This window comes from Lynx rufus, unplaced genomic scaffold (assembly GCF_022079265.1).
Source record: "Lynx rufus isolate CCGP_SWC_20201006 ecotype Redwood Valley unplaced genomic scaffold, mLynRuf1.p SCAF_4, whole genome shotgun sequence".
In the NCBI taxonomy this organism is placed as follows: domain Eukaryota; kingdom Metazoa; phylum Chordata; class Mammalia; order Carnivora; family Felidae; genus Lynx; species Lynx rufus.
The window spans coordinates 82043205-82060835 of NW_025814856.1; the positions used below are offsets into that span (position 1 = coordinate 82043205).

General features: G+C 37.3%; 1 protein-coding gene across 1 annotated transcript in view; it reads left to right on the top strand.

Annotated features, from left to right (window-relative positions):
• FBXL13 (F-box and leucine rich repeat protein 13) overlaps positions 1–17631 on the top strand; it is a 213495-nt gene that overhangs the window by 15737 nt on the left and 180127 nt on the right. Inside the window, exon 3 of the mRNA XM_047095227.1 lies at positions 331–421. Within this exon, the coding sequence (XP_046951183.1) occupies positions 331–421 (91 nt within the window). The remainder of the gene's footprint in view (positions 1–330; positions 422–17631) is intronic.

Sequence of the window (17631 nt, forward strand, 5' to 3'; positions counted from 1 at the left end):
AGACTTCAATAGGAACAATTTCCCCACTGGTTCTTAACTTGAGAAATATAGCCCTCTCTCATCAATAATGTGCTCGTAGGGCAGTTATTTCAAGTTGGGGATGAGGAAAAAGAGGCATACTCTCTTGGGGGGCACAACAAAATCTGGAGGAGGGGGTGGTTGACAAAGTCCTGCAGTAGGTTTTGATATACTTCTCCCAAGGGGAGGTGTCTCCTCCTTCCCCTCCCTTCAACTCCACCCATAGAATCATGGATTCAAATCACTGATTTAATTATGGAACTAACTACTATGAAATGAAATGTTTGACTGTGTTTTATGATTTTATCAAAGGGATATGTGCATTGATCCATCAATGAGGCCAAAAATTCGGAGGTTGTCTGAAACTTACATGGAACAACTTTTTGGACTGGATGATCAACTGGTCAGTATTAGTAATCAGACATTCTAAAATATACATCCCAAGTTTTGATGGAAGTTCTCAAATAGATTTTATAAGATGTATGAGGTCAAACTGTTTTTGAATTGGGGACACTCAGAGAAGTGAAGGAATATCACTCCCCCCAACACCCCGCACACAGCCACATTCATAGTCAACTTCCCAAATTTCCAGAAGTATTTAACAGACATTTATTCTTCCTCTTCTGATAAAATCTTTCTATTATATTTTTCCCATTCCTCTTTCTCCTTCTCCTCTCCTCTTGCATCTTTATAATGATAAAACCAACATTATGGAAAGCTTTAAATGAGGATATTGTCCTTCCTTTCTAATCTACTTCCTTCTGTATTCTATCCCTTCTCCATTCTCTTTGCCATCTGCCCAGGGATTATGCTCATAAAGATATGGCCAAACAATGAGAGCTAACTTAAAAGCCAGACCGATTGTTAAAGAAAGGAACAACCAGCTCTAACAGCTGGTTTTGATCCTGTACAGAGGGCAAGGAAGTAATTCAGGACACGGAGACTTTTAGAACAAAGACTGTGTATCTGAGAGAAGCTAAAATAGCAAAAGGCATGTGGGGAGAGAAATGCCAACACAAATTACATGTGTGTGGGGCCTTGTGTGATACCTCCAGATCCCAGGCTGGTGTCTTGGTAAATGCAGGCAGGGCTTGGGAGCTGCTGGTGAACTTGGGCGTCAAAAAGTGAAATCGAAGCCTGGGTCAAGGTGGATGCTGAGAGTCAGGATCAATCTGAAGCATAATTTGGAAGGCTGGGTGGAGGGTCACACTGGATCCTACTCAGTGGTCTGCATCAGAGAGACAGAAATAGAGGGACAGGATATTTCTGTCAAGACTGGGATGATTCTGAGTACCAATACAATGGGAAGAACCCACATGTCCAATCCTAGCTGATCTGTGTTGTGGTGTCTGGGTGTCTTAATGACTTCACTTTATCAGCCATAGAACTTTATCTACTATGAAGTGCAGGTGTCTGCAAACTGTGTTCGTGGAGATGTTTGGGGGCCACTTCAGGAGCTGAGGGGGAGATCCAGGGGGTGGGGATTCAGGGTCTTTCACCCCCACCTTACACTCTAGAACAATTCCACTTTGAATATAATGTCATATGAAAAAAGCTTAAACATCATTGCTAAAAGATGCTAAAATTATTAAAAACCACTGACGTAGAGGGGTGAACCTTGTCAATATTTTGAAAGTGATTTTGTAAAACACAATCAGATTATGTTCAATATCTAGCTAGAAGCCTAGAGAGAATCTTTTAAAGAATTGCACAGAATTCTGAGACACCATAGCAACTTTAAACCTAAAGTTTTATTAGAAAAAGAATTCTCAGAGATATTTCATGATGTTGAAAGTGCAAAGGATAAAATACAGGAAGCTCATGCACATTTAGAAAGTAGGATGATAATTCATATGTATAGAAAAGATGTCTGCTTCATTTTATAAAGTAGGAAAAGTAGAAACTAGATGTGATTTCACAAAAGGTAAATCTCTAGATGCCTATGATTGCTTTGTTAGAGGGCTCAGCCAAGACTGAATATGGATTAATTCATTTCTCCTTCACCCTCAGAGGAAAATGAAAAAAAATTTTTTTTTTTACAAAGGATAAGACACTTTAATCCTTAAAGTTTCCAGTATTTTATTTTATTTTATTTATGTTTTTTAACATTTATTTATTTTTGAGACAGAGAGAGACAGAGCATGAACAGGGGAGGGGCAGAGAGAGAGGGAGACACAGAATCTGAAACAGGCTCCAGGCTCTGAGCTGTCAGCACAGAGCCCGACGCGGGGTTCGAACTCACGGACCGTGAGATCATGAGCTGAGCCAAAGTCGGAGGCTCAACTGACTAAGCCACCCAGGCGCCCCAAGTTTCCAGTATTTTAAATTATAGTATACTAAATAAATATCAGCTTTGCTTTTTTCCCCATTTTTCTTTCCTATAGTTTCCTATACAGCTATAATCACTGATGAGAGTTTTTAATGTTTTGACAAAACATTTAAAATATACATATTTTTTAATGTTTATTTATTTTTGAGAGAAAGAGAAACAGAGTGTGAGTGGGGGAGGGGCAGAGATTGAGGGAGACACACAATCTGAAGCAGACTCCAGGCTCTGAGCTGTCAGGACAGAGCCTGATGTGGGATTCGAACCCACAAACTGTGAGATTATAACCTGAGCCCAAATCGGATGCTTAACCGACTGAGCCACCCAGGGGCCCTGATAAAACATTTTAAAGATCACAAACAATTGTAATCTTTCCCATTTTTAAGATTGCTTTGTAGGGGGATCTGGGTGGCTCAGTGATTAAAACAGCCGACTTTGGCTCAAATCATGATTTCCCGTTAGTGAGTTGGAGCCTCGCTCACATCAGACTCTGAGCTGCTCAGAGTCTGGAGCCTGCTTTGGATTCTGTGTCTCCCTCTCTCTCTAACCCTCCCCTGCTCATGCTCTGTCTCTCTTTCTCTCAAAAATAAATAATAAACATTAAAAAATTTAAAAAAAAAGATTGCTTTGTATTGTCTCAGCATGCTTCTGTCTCCACACTGTTTTGCCTATTTATAACAAAGTATTTGTTTCTATTTGTGCAAACAGAGAAAATTGAATACAGGAAACTATGAGCAAGCCACATTGTTAGAGAAAAAGTAGGAACTGCTCTCATAATAGTAAATAGAAAGACAGTTTAACTATGTGTTCCAAGATGAAAGAATCAACCATTGTCAGGAGGAAACTAACTTCACAGACTTGATTCTCATTTCTTAGGAAATGAAATCTCCAGATGGGTACTGATTACAAGAAGAAAAGACTTCTATAATATTAAAAAAATCTTTTTATCATGGAAAATTTTAAACATAACACACAAGCAGAACACCATAATGATTCCTCATCATCCAGCTTAAATGACAGTCAACATTTTGCCAATCTTGTTAATTATCTCCCCTTGTCCTTTTTTTTGCTGAAGTATTGGAAAGCAAATCCCAGGAGTTCTATTATTTTACCAGTAAATACATCAGTGTGCATCTCTAACAAAAAATGACATTTTTAGGGAACATAGCACAGTGCCATTATCTATGTAATGAAATTAGCAGTAATTTCTGAACATCGCGTAGTGCAGATTATATTCAGATATATATATTTCATATTCAGTCCATATTCGAGTTTCCCAAATTGTCTCAAAAATACCTTTTTAAACATGACTCTGTCAAATCAAAATCCATATGGAGTTCACATTGCACTTGGGTATCATATATTTAATACTTCTTGTAATAAACTTTCTTATTTCCCATGCCACTCATTTACTGAGGAAAACATCATTTGTCTTGTAAAATGTCCCACATTCTCATTATTTCCTCTGGCATCATTTCATTTGTTCTGTTTCTTGTATTTCCTTCAAGTTTGTAGTTAGATCCACAAACTTGATATTCAGGTTCTTTTTTCCCCCTTTTTTTCTCTTGGGGACAAGAATAACTACATGGGGAGGGGTGGTTCTTCCTAATGCATCACATGGGGGTGCACCCAGAAGTGTGGCAGACCCACTTTTTATCAATCTTGATTCTTCTAGACATTAACATAATTGCTTATTAGTTTCATCTTACAATACATGCATAATGGTTTTGGAATAACGATACTACAAGATCACTAACAATAAAACTACTGAATGTAGTTTACGAAAAGTATGCAATTCAAAAGAGTTATGCAATTCTTTTTGCCTTTAAGATGTATATATCCTACCAAATATTTTCAGTAAAAATACTTTTTTTGTTACGCCAGATACTTATTTTTTTTGTGCCGATGGCCATCTTTTTTTCTCTTTGATATAATTATGCTTTTCCAATTATGTATAACATTACTTGGCAATAAAAACAATAAACGATACAACAAAATGAGTGTTCAAAGAATCAAAACAATAAAATGAGTGTTCAGAGTATTGCTTCTATTCCTGCCTTTTTCTCCTCCCTATTCCATCCCTGTTTCTAAGTATCCAATGTTAGTAGGTTTTGGTTTATTTATTTAGTTTTTCCATTGTTTCTTTTTGAAAATTATGAGCACATACATTGTATTCTTCTCCCATCAACTTCTTACATTGAAGTAGCAGACTGTGTGTCGCTTTTTCTCACTTAATGTGTCCTAGAGATCACTCCCTTTTAAAATGATCCTATGGCTTTTAAAATGATGGTATCATAGGGAGCACTGTGTAACAAAATCCTAAAATCTAAATGAAAGATGTGGACTTAAAAGTCTTACTGATGTAACAAAGTTTAACTATGAAAAGGAGACTTAACCTTATGACCCCAGTGGCTAGGTTTTAACCTTTTGGAAGAGGCCAGCAGATCCTGTGCCTCAAACAAGAATGAAATGGTCGATAACCACACCCTCTACCCTTCCTGGTTTGCAAAAGTATCCTTTTCCTTTTAAAATTTGGTAGATTACTCTTCCCTGAGAAGGCATCAAACTAAGTATTACAGTAACCTGGAAGGAATAGAAATAATGAAGATATGAACTCGATTCATGTTGTTTACTTTAGGATAAATTTAAGTGTAAGGTAAGTAATAATAGTTAATGATAGAGCATTTTTGTATGTTTGTCCACTATGTGTGGCATCTGAGAGTTCTAAAGAACATTTTTATAAGTTTAAATTGTTTCAGGGGCGCCTGGGTGGCTCAGTCGGTTAAGTGTCTGACTTCAGCATGGGTCATGATCTCACAGTCCATGAGTTTGAACCCGGCATCGGGCTCCACACTGACAGCTTGAAGCCTGGAGCCTGCTTTAGATTCTGTGTCTTGCTGTCTCTATGCCCCTCCCCTGCCTGCACTCTGTCTCTCTGTCTCTCTCAAAAATAAAATAAAAACATAAAAAAAAATTAAAAAAAAATGTTTCAGGGACTTTCGTAAAATTTGTAATAAACATTTACATGTTTAAGGAAAACTGATTTTTCAAAGTTGTATTTATTTAAATGTGTTTATTAACACTTAGAGCCCTAAAGTACAAATATCAATCAGTGTCTGTCTCCAGGCACAAGAGCCCAGTGGGCATTAAAGAATCTTTCAATAATTTGCAGAAGATAAAAATAATAAGAAAATTACTTATCATGAAAAATCCAACACTTTACCCACATCATGGTACTGTTATAGACACTACTCACTTTTGCATTAAAGACATGGTGTCATTTTAGTATTTTTGTTATTACTATTAACTTTTCCAGCCCATGAATAATAAAAATATCAGAACTGGGAGGGATTTGAAGTAATGCCTTCAATGCATATTTATAAACCCTGTTCGGGATGTCATAACAAAATTCTACAGACTGGGTTGTGGTTATCAACAACAGAAGTCTGTTTCTCCCAGTTCTAGAGGCTGGGAGGTCCAAGATGAAGGTGCTGGCAGATTTCGTGTCTACTGAGAACCCAGTTCCTAGTTCATAAACTGCCATCTTCTTGCTGTTACTTCATATGGCAGAAGGGGTGAAGGAACTCCCTGGAGTCTCTTTTATAAAGGCACTAAATCCAGGGTGCCTGGGTGGCTCAGTTGGTTAAGCATCCAACTCTTGATTTTGGGTCAGGTCATGATCTCATGGTTGGTGAGGCTGGCAGTATGGAGCCTGCTTGGGATTCTCTCTCTCTCTCCCTCTCTCTGTCCCTCTCCTGCTCATGTTCTGTCTCTCAAAATAAATGAATAAACTTAAAAAGAAAAAGAAAAATATGAAGGTACTAACCCCATTCATAAGGGCTCTACCCTCAGGAGCTGGTCTCTAAAAGGCCCTACCTCCAAATATTATCACACTGGAGATTAGGTTTCAACATATGAATTTTAGGAGACGCAAACATTCAATCTATAGCAAATCCCATACTATTTTGTTAGCATTCTACGATGATGCTATGTGGGATATTAAAGAATTCATGGATAAAGTAAAGACATGTACTTTAAAATATGATGAGGGCACCTGGGTGGCTCAGTTGGTTAAGCATCTAACTTTGGCTCAGGTCATGATCTCACAGTTCGTGAGTTCCAGCCCCACGTCAGTCTCTGTGCTGACAGCTCAGAGCCTGAAGCCTGCTTTGGATTCTGTGTCTCCCTCCCTCTTTCTGCCCTCCCCAACTTGTGCTCTGTCTCTCTCTCTCTCTCTCTCTCTCTCAAAAATAAACATTAAAAAATTTTTAAAAAATATGATGACATGTTATGATAATTTAATATATAATTCCTTGATTCTTGGATTAACTGAGCAAAAAATGGAATTGTTTACCAGAAGAAAAATTTTGTTATACTAAAAACCAAAAATTATAATATGAAGTTAATGATTTACCTTTATTTTTTGTTTGGTTCTTATCAGAGTCCTAATATTATATTAAGTATTTCAAATATCACAGAAGTAAAACTTTTTTTTTCCTATTGGCATTATTTGAATGCATTAGTTTTCTCATATATCATAAATAGATAGTATCTAACAAAGTTAAAAATTAATGGGGACCAATTACTACTAACACTAAAGAGCCATAAATTGAGTATGTTTGTAAGTTAGCATTCATGGTTTGTAATGGTATTTCTTTTTTTTTTTTTTTTTTTTCATTACAAAATTTTCCAGGTCTCACCAGCCTGGGGTACAAGTAGAGCAATGTTGATAGTAATATTCCAAATTTCACTGCCTCTAGTCCCTAGCTCACAATTGCAGGAGGTTGGTTTCCCTCAAAATTCCAACCAGTTCTATCTGGGAATCCCAAAGCTGTCCCGTGTGAATTCAAGAATTCCTCTTAAGGTCTCTGTCTCAAGCCTGTTGGGCTGCCTGAAGGTGAAGCCGTAGTGTGGGTGCTCTTGACCTGAGAGCTCTGAAGTCTAACTGAGGTGGAGCTCTAGTCTTTTTCCACCACAAATCCTTAAAATGCCAAAACAGTGCTCCTTTCTCTGTTGCTCTACTCAGACCATATCTAGAGGTCACGCTGTTTGAAAGAGATACTTTTATAAAGACCTCGAATAAGTCAAGCTTGCACTTTAAGACTCATTCTACAAGCGTTTTACCTGCCAAAATGGTACCACCATGTGCCAAGAACTTAAAACTTCCATGCTCCCACTAGCTTTAGAATGAAATGCTTCTTGATAAAATTTTAAGTGGAGGGATTGCATTATTTCAAAATTTGGCATCATGTAAGATGTTTGTAATATTTTTATCACATTATTTCAGATTTTCAAAACTTAAAGTTACACAAAATTGGATGCCACTGTGCTGTGGGTGCCACACGGAAGTGGAGGAAATGCCTTCTCTCATTTTGTCTTGTACAGAAGTGCCTCAGAGGAGCAGTTTGTTTGGGTTTTGCCTCCAGTCTCTTCTTCCTTAAAGCTCAGACCACCAGGGGCGCCTGGGTGGCGCAGTCGGTTAGGCGTCCGACTTCAGCCAGGTCACGATCTCGCGGTCCGTGAGTTCGAGCCCCGCGTCGGGCTCTGGGCAGATGGCTCAGAGCCTGGAGCCTGTTTCCGATTCTGTGTCTCCCTCTCTCTCTGCCCCTCCCCCGTTCATGCTCTGTCTCTCTCTGTCGCAAAAATAAATAAACGTTGAAAAAGCTCAGACCACCAGTCCATGGGGCTGTGACAGGAGCTATGCAGCGCCCTGTCCCCACTCCCCACTTCTATCATTCTTCTAGATGATAGAAGAAAACTCCCATCAAAACAAATTCACAACAAAAATATTTGAATTGACTTCTAGAACTTTCTTTGTAAAAATACATTAAAGATACCCAGAAAACTGAATTCATCAGATTTAGCCAGAGACTATGCCTTATTTGCCCTTCATAGTCATTAAATGTTGAAAAATATGTAAAAGGAGAATGAAGAAAAAAGTTTCATGTAAAGTTTCATGAAGAGTTTCATATAAACCGAGTCATCAGTGCTAACACATGACCCTAGTTTAGACCCTAGTTAGACCCTAGTTTGAACAAACTAACTAAGATGTTTGAGGGAATAATTCCAGAGATTTGGATATGGAGTGGGTATTAGATGATATTAAGCAATTATTGTTAACTGTCCAAGGTGGGATAATGGAATTGTGGTTGTGAAGAAAATGTGACTATACTTTAGAAATAGACACTAAAATTTTTGGTTTATATACTTTATATACTACAAAGAGAAAAAGCAAGTATGGCAAAATGTTGACAATGTTAAATGTAGACTAGGGGGTGGTAGGTATTTATTCTAATTCTCTGTACATTTGAATTTTTTTACATAAAATATTTTTAAGACTGTTTAAAATTTTTTAAATAAAAAATTAAAAAAATTTTAAATACAATTTTTAAATAAAAAAACATTATCATTTTTTAAAATGTTTATTTATTTTTGAGAGAGAGAGAGAGAGAGAGAGAGCAAGCAGGGGAGGGGTAGAGAGAGGGAGACACAGAATCCAAAGCAGGCTCCAGGTTCTTAGCTGTCAGCATAAGCCTGATGTGGGGCTTGAACTCACAAATCACGAGATCATGACCTGAGCTGAAGTATGACATTTAACTGACTGAACCATCGAAGCGCCCCTTTTTAAAACTATTTTTAAGACTTGAGTTGTATTATGCTATATGCAGTATCTTTTTAAAAAGAGATCAACATTCTATTTTACTTCTTTTATTTTTCTTCCAAGCTATACAAAATGTTTCCTTGAAACTAGTGTGTTAAGTTGAATGTACTTTCATTGAATCATATTGTATTTCATTGGAACTCAGTTTAAAACAGAGAGCCTTAACATGAGGGATAAGACATATTCTCAGTAGTAATAGTGACTCATCATAGGAATAATTCCTATGGAGGTGGGGAGTGAGCATGAGTATTTTACAAAATTTCATAGGAGATTCTAACATTCCACCCTTTAACTTTCAAAACCATCTCTCATGGCAGAATTTTTCTTTTATTTCCAGACTCAAAGCTAATCTTATAACTGGACTCTTAGAAATTGTGTGGCGGTCCACCTTTTTTCTCTCCTCCTTCTCTTCTGTTATCACTCGAAAGTCTGTGTGTAGAGGACCTTGTGGGAAATTGGTGGACGTGGTCTGTGAGGGCCTGGAAACAGAGCTCTCACTCTGAGGCCCTCTATACCAATGTCAATTACTTTTTTCCAGCAACTTCCCCACAGTCATTGCTTGAATTCTTTACTCTCCATTTTTAGAAGCCAGATGGCAGGGAATTGGCAGTTTTCCAAGGAAGTAGGTTAGTCCATATAATATTTTTTTTTTAATTTTTTTTTTCAACGTTTATTTATTTTTGGGACAGAGAGAGACAGAGCATGAACGGGGGAGGGGCAGAGAGAGAGGGAGACACAGAATCGGAAACAGGCTCCAGGCTCTGAGCCATCAGCCCAGAGCCTGACGCGGGGCTCGAACTCCCGGACCACGAGATCGTGACCTGGCTGAAGTCGGACGCTTAACCGACTGCGCCACCCAGGCGCCCCAATATTTGTTGAGCTCCTACTCTGTGCAATCCTATCAGCTGGAATTAAAAAAAAAGTGAGAGAAAGACTATTTTCTAGTCACTAGCAGCTAACCAAGATATGACAGCTATGCAGAGTAGAAAGCAGTGGGGAAGATGGTGGAGTAGCAGGACCCTGAGCTCACTGAGTCAACAGTTTCATGAATTGCAACTGACTTTGAAAGTGACCTGAAGACTGGCAGAACAGATCTTCTACAGCTATTTGCAGAGAGAAGTCTGCAAAAAATGATAGGAGGGGTAGAGATGTGGTTGGGAACCAAACCCCTGGTGTCACTAACTACAAATGGGAGGGACACCACAAGGACAGAGGAGTGATGGGATCAGACTCCACACTAGGGCATCCCTGGCCCTGGGGACCCACATTGGGAAGATGAGTCCTTATAGCATCTGGCTTTGAAAATCAGTGGGACTTCACTCTGAGAGCTTGAAAAATCAGCAGGGCTTGGGCTGCCAAGGTGGCTCAGTCACTTAAGTGTCTGACTCTTGATTTCAACTCAGGCTATGATTCACAGTTCATGAGTTTGAGTCCCGCATCAGGCTATTTGCTGACAACATGGAACCTGCTTGGGATTCTCTCGCTCCTTCTCTCTCTGCCCTTCCACAGCTCGTGCTCTCTCTCTCTTTCTCAAAATAAATAAACTTAAAAAAAAATCACCAGGGCTTAACTCTCGAAAGCTGGATGGCAATAGCAAGCCAAGCCTCTGCCCTTAAAGAGTCAGGATACTAAGTGACTCTCTGGAGACACAGCACAGAAGCAGCAATTTGAAAAGTGCCTGGGCAGCACCTGGGTGTCTCAGTCGGTTAAGCCTCTGACTTCAAGCCCTGCATCGGGCTCTGTACTGACAGCTCAGAGCCTGGAGCCTGCTTCAGATTCTGTGTCCCACTCTCTCCCTGCCCCTCCCTTGTTCATGCTCTGTCTCTCTCTCAAGAATAAATAAAACATTAAAAAATAAATTAATTAAAATAAATAAATAAACATTTAAAAAATCTTTCTAATAAAAAATACAAAATAAAAGTGCTTGGGGTATACATGAAGAAGATTTATTGACTAATTTGAGGTCATGTGTTGGAAGAGCAGAGATCTGCAGGAGAGTTCTTTGGGAGAAAAAGCTCTTTTTCTTGTCCTTCCTCAGCCTAGATAGTTGCATGATTGTGGGAGTCAGTCCTAACACTCACCAGCCAGCCCTGGAATTTCTTTCAGCCCTGCCCCATCCAACTCACCTGCCTTGGCAGGTGTCCCACCACACCTGGCAGGAAGCCCTGGCTAGAACCAGCACCTCTCCAAAGTGACTCCTGCCCTGCAGAGGTGGGGAGATGACCCCACACATGACCCCATCTGCAGTTTGTGCACAGGAAACAAGTCTTGCCCATCAGTACACCCACAGCTATCACAGCAACTAATTGCAGATAGCCAGGCTGAGGGCCAGTCCCACCGACCAGCATGCCCACAGCAATCAAGACTCAGCCACAATAGGAGGACACATGCAGTCCACACAGCAGTCACCCTAGAGCACTTGGTTCTGGTAACCAAGGGGGGACTGAACTACAATGCACCACAGGACCCCATCTACACAACGTCATCACTTTCAAGACCAATAGCCATAGATGACCTACCTAATACATAGAAACAGACACAGAGAGACAAAATGGGGGGACAGAAGAATAAGTCCTAATTGATAGAATAAGACAGGGATGCCTGGGTGGCTCAGTCGGTTAAGTGTCTGACTCTTGGTTTTGGCTCAGGTCATGATCTCACAGTTCGTGAGTTTGAGCCCCACATTGGGCTCCATGCTGTCAGCACGGAGCCTGCCTGAGATTTTCTCTCTCCCTCTCTCTCTGCTCCTCCTCTGCTCTCTCTGTCTCTCAAAATAAATAAACTTAAAAAAAAAGAATAAGACAAAACCACAGAAAAAGAGCTAAACAAAATGGAGGTAGACAATATACTTAATAAAGACCAAAGTAATGATCATTAGATACTCATGGATACTCATTAGAGAGAGGAGTGGATAAACTCAATGAGAACTTCAACAGATATAGAAAATATAAAAACTAGCCAGTCAGAGCTGAATTAGGCAATAGTTGAGATGAAAAATACACTAGAGGGAATCAACAGCAGGTTAGGTGATGCAGAAGAATGGATCAGCAACCCAATCAGCTAAATAGCAAAAGAGAAAAGAATAATGAAAAATGGGAATAGGTTAAGGGACACCTGTGACATCATCAAATATAGTTACATTTGGATTACAGGGATCTCAGAAGAAAAAGAAGAGAGAGAGAAGGGGGCAGAAAATTTATTTGAATCATAGCTGAAAACTTACCTAACCTGGGGAAGGAAACAGACATCTAGGTCTGGGAGGCAAAGAAAGCCCCAAATAAGATGAACCCAAGGAAGCCCACACCAAGACACATAAGAATTAAAATGGCCAAAAAAAAAAAAAATCTTAAAGCAGCAAGAAAAAGCAAACAGTTACATGCCAGAAAAAAGCCCCACAAGGCTATCAGGTGATTTTTCAGCAGAAACTTTGCAAACCAGAAGGGAATAGCATGATATATTAAAAATGCTGAAAGGAAAAAAACGCTACAATCAAGAACACTAATGTTATCATTAATTAAAAGAGAGATATAAGGTACCCAGACAAACAAAAGTTAAAGGAGTTCATCACCACTAAACCAGCTTACAAAAAATGTTAAAAGGAATGCTTTACTTGGAAAGAAAAGACCATACCTAGAATTAAGAAAATTAGGAAGGGAAAAAATTTCACTGGTAAAGGCAAACATACAGTAAAGACAGTAGATTAATCACTTATAAAGCCAATATAGAGGTTAAAACACAAAAGTAGTAAAATCAATTATATCTACAACAATTAGGGGATATACAAAATAAAAAGATATAGACTATAATATGACATACATAAAACATGAAGGGCAAGTAAAAATTTAGTGCTTTTAAAATGTGTTCAAACTTAAGTGTCCATCTACTTTACATAGACTGCTATATACATAGGATGTTATATATGAACCACATGGTGACCACAATCCAAAAACCTGTAGTAGATGCAAAAGAAATAAAGAGAAAAGAATCCAAGCATAACACTAAAGAAAGCCATTGAGCCACAAGGAAAGAGAGCAAGACAAGAGAGGAATAAAGAATAACTATAAAAACAACCAGAAAACAAAGAACAAAATGGCAATAAGTACACATCTACTACTAATTACTTTAAATGTAAATGGACTAAATGATCCAATAAAAAAACGTAGGGTATGGATGGATTGATAAAAAATGGATAAAATGGATAAAAAAAAAAGCAAAAAAACAAAACAAGACCCATCAATATGCTGCCAACAAGAGAATCACTTTAGACCTAAAGATACATATACACTAAAAGTAAAGGGATGGAAAAAGCTATTCCATGCAAATGGAAGTGGAAAAAAAAAAAGCCAGGATAGCAATATCTATACAGACAAAATGAACTTTAAAACAAAGCCTGCAACATCAAAAAGAAGGGTATCATATAATGATAAAGGGATCAATCCAACAAGAGAATGCAATTGCAAATATCTATGCACACAACATAGGAGCACCTAAATACATAAAGCAAATATTAACAGACATAAAAGGAGGCTGATAGTAATACAATAACAATAGGGGAATTTAACACCCCATTTTTATCAATTAACAGAGCATCCAGATAGGAAATAGGAAACAGTGGCTTTAAACAATACATTAGGCCAGATGAACTTAAGAGATATACACAGAACATTCCATCCCAAACCAGCAGAATATGCACTCTTTTCAAATATACACAGAATGTTCTCTAGGATAGATAACATGGTGGGCCATAAGACAAGTGTCAATAAGTTTAAGAAGACTGAAATGATATTAAGCATGTTTTCCAACCACAATGGCATGAAACTAGAAATCCATTACAAGAAAAAAAAACTGGAAAAAATACAAACACACGGAGGCTAAATAGACTACTAAACAACCAACAAGGCAAAGAAGAAATCAAACTGGAAATCAAAAAAATTGACAGAAACAAATAAAAATGGAAACAACGGTGCAAAATCTTTGGGACACAGCAAAAGTAGTTTAAGAGAAAAGTTTATATAATGTAGGCCTACCTCAAGAAACAAACAAACAAAATTCAAATAATTTAACCTTATACCGAAAAGAACTAAAAAAAAAATAATAAAACAAACAAACCAAAGTTAGTAGACAGAAGGAAATAATAAAGATTAGAGTGGAAATGAATGAGGTGTGCCCGGATGGCTCGGTCAGTTGAGCATCTGACTCTTGATTTTGGCTTAGCTTATGATCACAGGGTCATGGGATTGAGCCCCACATCAGGGCTCTACACTGAGTGTGAAGTCTGCTTAGGATTCTCTCTCTCCCTCTGCCACCCCCCTCCCCTACTCATGTGTGCTCTCTCTCTTTCTCAAAAAAAAAAAAAAAAAGAAAAGAAAAAAGAGTGGAAATAAATGACAGAGACTAAAAAATAATAGGAAAGATCAGTGAAGCCAAGAGCTGGTTCTTTGAAATGATAAACAAAATTGATAAACCTTTAGTCAGACTTATCAAGAAAAAGAGGATGTAAATAAATATTTTTTTTAGAAATGAAAGAAGAGAAAGAACAACAAACACAGAAATACAAAAGATTATAAGGGAATACTATAAAAATTATATGCCAACAAATTGGACAGCCTAGAAGAAATGAGTAAATTCCTAGAAACATACAATCTTCCAAAACTGAATCAGGAAAAAAATAGAAATTTTGAACAGACCAATTACTAGTAATAAAATTGAATCAGTAATATAAAACCAAAACCAAAACCAAAACCAAACCAAAACAAAACAAAAAATCTCCCAACAAACAAAAGTCCAGGACTAGATGGCTTTACAGGCAAATTTTACCAAACATTTTAAGAAGAGTTAATACCTATCCTTCTTAAACTATTCTAAAGAATAGAAAATGAAGGAATGCTTTAAATTCATTCTGTGAGTCCAGCATTACCCTGATACCAAAACCAGACACAGATGCTACAAAAAGAGAAAATTACAGGCCAATATCCCTGGTGAACATACATGCTAAAATCCTTAACAGAATATTAGCAAACCAAATACTACATCAAAGGGATCAATCACCACAATCAAGTGGGATTTATTCCAGGGATGCAATCTTTGCAAATCAATCAAAATGATACATCACATTAACAAGAAGGATTAAAACCCACATGATTATCTCAATAGACGCAGAAGTATTTGACAAAATACACACCTATGCATGATAAAACTCTCAACAAAGCGCGTATACTGGAAACATACCTCAACATAATAAAGGCCATATATGAAAAACCCACAGCTAACATCATACTCAATGGTGAAAACTGAAGGCCTTTCCTCTAAGACAAGGCAGAAGACAAGGATGTCCACTTTCACTACTTTTATTCAACAGAGTACTGGAAGTCCTAGCCATGGCAATCAGACAAGAAGAAATAAAAGGCATCCAGATTGGTGAGGAAGGAGTAAAATTGTCATTGTTTGCAGATGACATGATACTATACACAGAAAACCCCAACATTCCACCAAAAAACTATCAGGACTAATAAATGAATACACCAAAGTTGAAGCATAGAAAATCAATATACAGAAACTGGTTGCATTTTTATACACTAATAACAATGTAGCAGAAAGAAATTAAAAAAAAAACACAACTTCACTTACAATTGCATCAAAAGAATACATTACCTAGGAATAAACTTAACCAAGGAGGCGAAAGACCTATACTCTGAAAACTACAAGACATTGATGAAAGAAATTAAAGATGACATACATGGAAGGACATACTACGCTTATGGATTGGAAGACTTAATGTTGTTAAAATATCCATAATACCTAAAGCAATCTACAGATTCAATGCAATCTCTGTTAAAATACAAATAGCATTTTTTACAAAACTAGAATAATACTAAAATTTGTATGGAGCTGCAAAAGACCCTGGATAGCCAAAGCAATCTTGGGAAAGAACAAAGCTAGAGGTATCACGATCTCAGATTTTAGGATATACTACAAAGCTATTATAACCAAAATAGTATGGTACTTGCACAAAAATAGACACATAGATCAAGGGACTAGGATAGAGATCCCAGAAATAAACCCACACTTACATTGTCAATTAATCTATGACAAAGTAGGCAGGAATATACAATGGGGAAAAGACAGTCTCTTCAACAAATGGTGTTAGGAAACCAAATACTTACAGCTAAAAGAATGCTACTGAACCACTTTCCTACACCATTCACAAAAATAAACTCAAAATCGATTAAAAACCTTAATGTGAGACTTCAAATCATAAAACTCCTAAGAGAAAACTTAGGCAATAATCTCTCAGACATCAGCGTTAGCAACGTATGTATGGATATGTCTCCTCAAGCAAGAAAAATAAAAGCAAAAATAAATTATTAGGAGTATACCAAAATAAAAAGGTTTTGCACAACAAAGGGAACTAACAACAAGATGAAAAGACCACTACTGAATGGGAGAAGGTATTTGCAAATGATATATCTGATAAGGGCTTAATATCTAAAATATACAAAGAACTTATATAACTCAACACCAAAACCCCACAAATAACCTAATTAAAATGGGCAGAGAACCTGAATAGACATTTTTCTTAACAAGACATATAGATGACCAGCAGACGTTTGAAAAGATGCTCAACATCACTCATTATCAGGGAAATACAAATCAAAACCACAATGAGATCACCTCATCAATCAGAATGGCCAGCTAGGAAAGCAAGCAAGCAAGCAAGCAAGCAAGCAAGAAAGAAAGAAAGAAAGACACAACAAAAGAAAAGAAAAGAAAAGAAAAGAAAAGAAAGAAAGAAAAAGAAAGAAAGATAACAAGTATTGGTGAGGATGTGAAGAAAAAGGATTCCTTGTGTACTGTTGGTGAGAATGTGAACTGGTACAACTAATATGGAAAACAATATGAAGTTTCCTCAAAAAATTAAAAATAGAAACCCCATATAACCTATTAATTCCACTTTTGGTATTTGTTTGAAGAAAATGAAAACACAAATTGAAAAAGATATGTGTACCCCTGTGTTTACTGCAGCATTTTTTACAATAGCCAAGATATGGGAGCAACCCAAGTGTCCATCAATAGATAAATGGATAAAGAAAAGGTGGTATACAACGGTATATTATCCAGCCATTAGAAAGAATGAAATCTTACCATTTGCAAAAACATAGATGGTATGATGTTAAGTGAAATAAGTTAGACAGAGAAAGACAGATGCCATATGATTTCACTTACATGTAGACTCTGAAAAACAAATGAACAAACAAAAAAACGGAAACAGACTCATACATACAGAGGACAAACTGATGGTTACCAGAGATAAGGTGGGTGGGAAATGCATGAAATGGCAGAGGGGATTAAGAGATACAAAGTTTTAGTTAAAAAATCAATAAGTCATGGAGAGGAAAAGTATAGCATCGGGAATCTGGTCAATAATATTTAAAAAAAAAATTGTATGATGACAGATGTTTACTAAACTAGTTGTGGTAGCCATTGAGTAATGTACAGAATTTTTAAATCACTTTGTTATATACCTGAAACTAATATAACAGTGTATGTCAACTATATTTCAACAACAATAATAATTAATAAATAAATAATACATAAAAATATTTCAACCCACTCTCCCCCAGAAAGT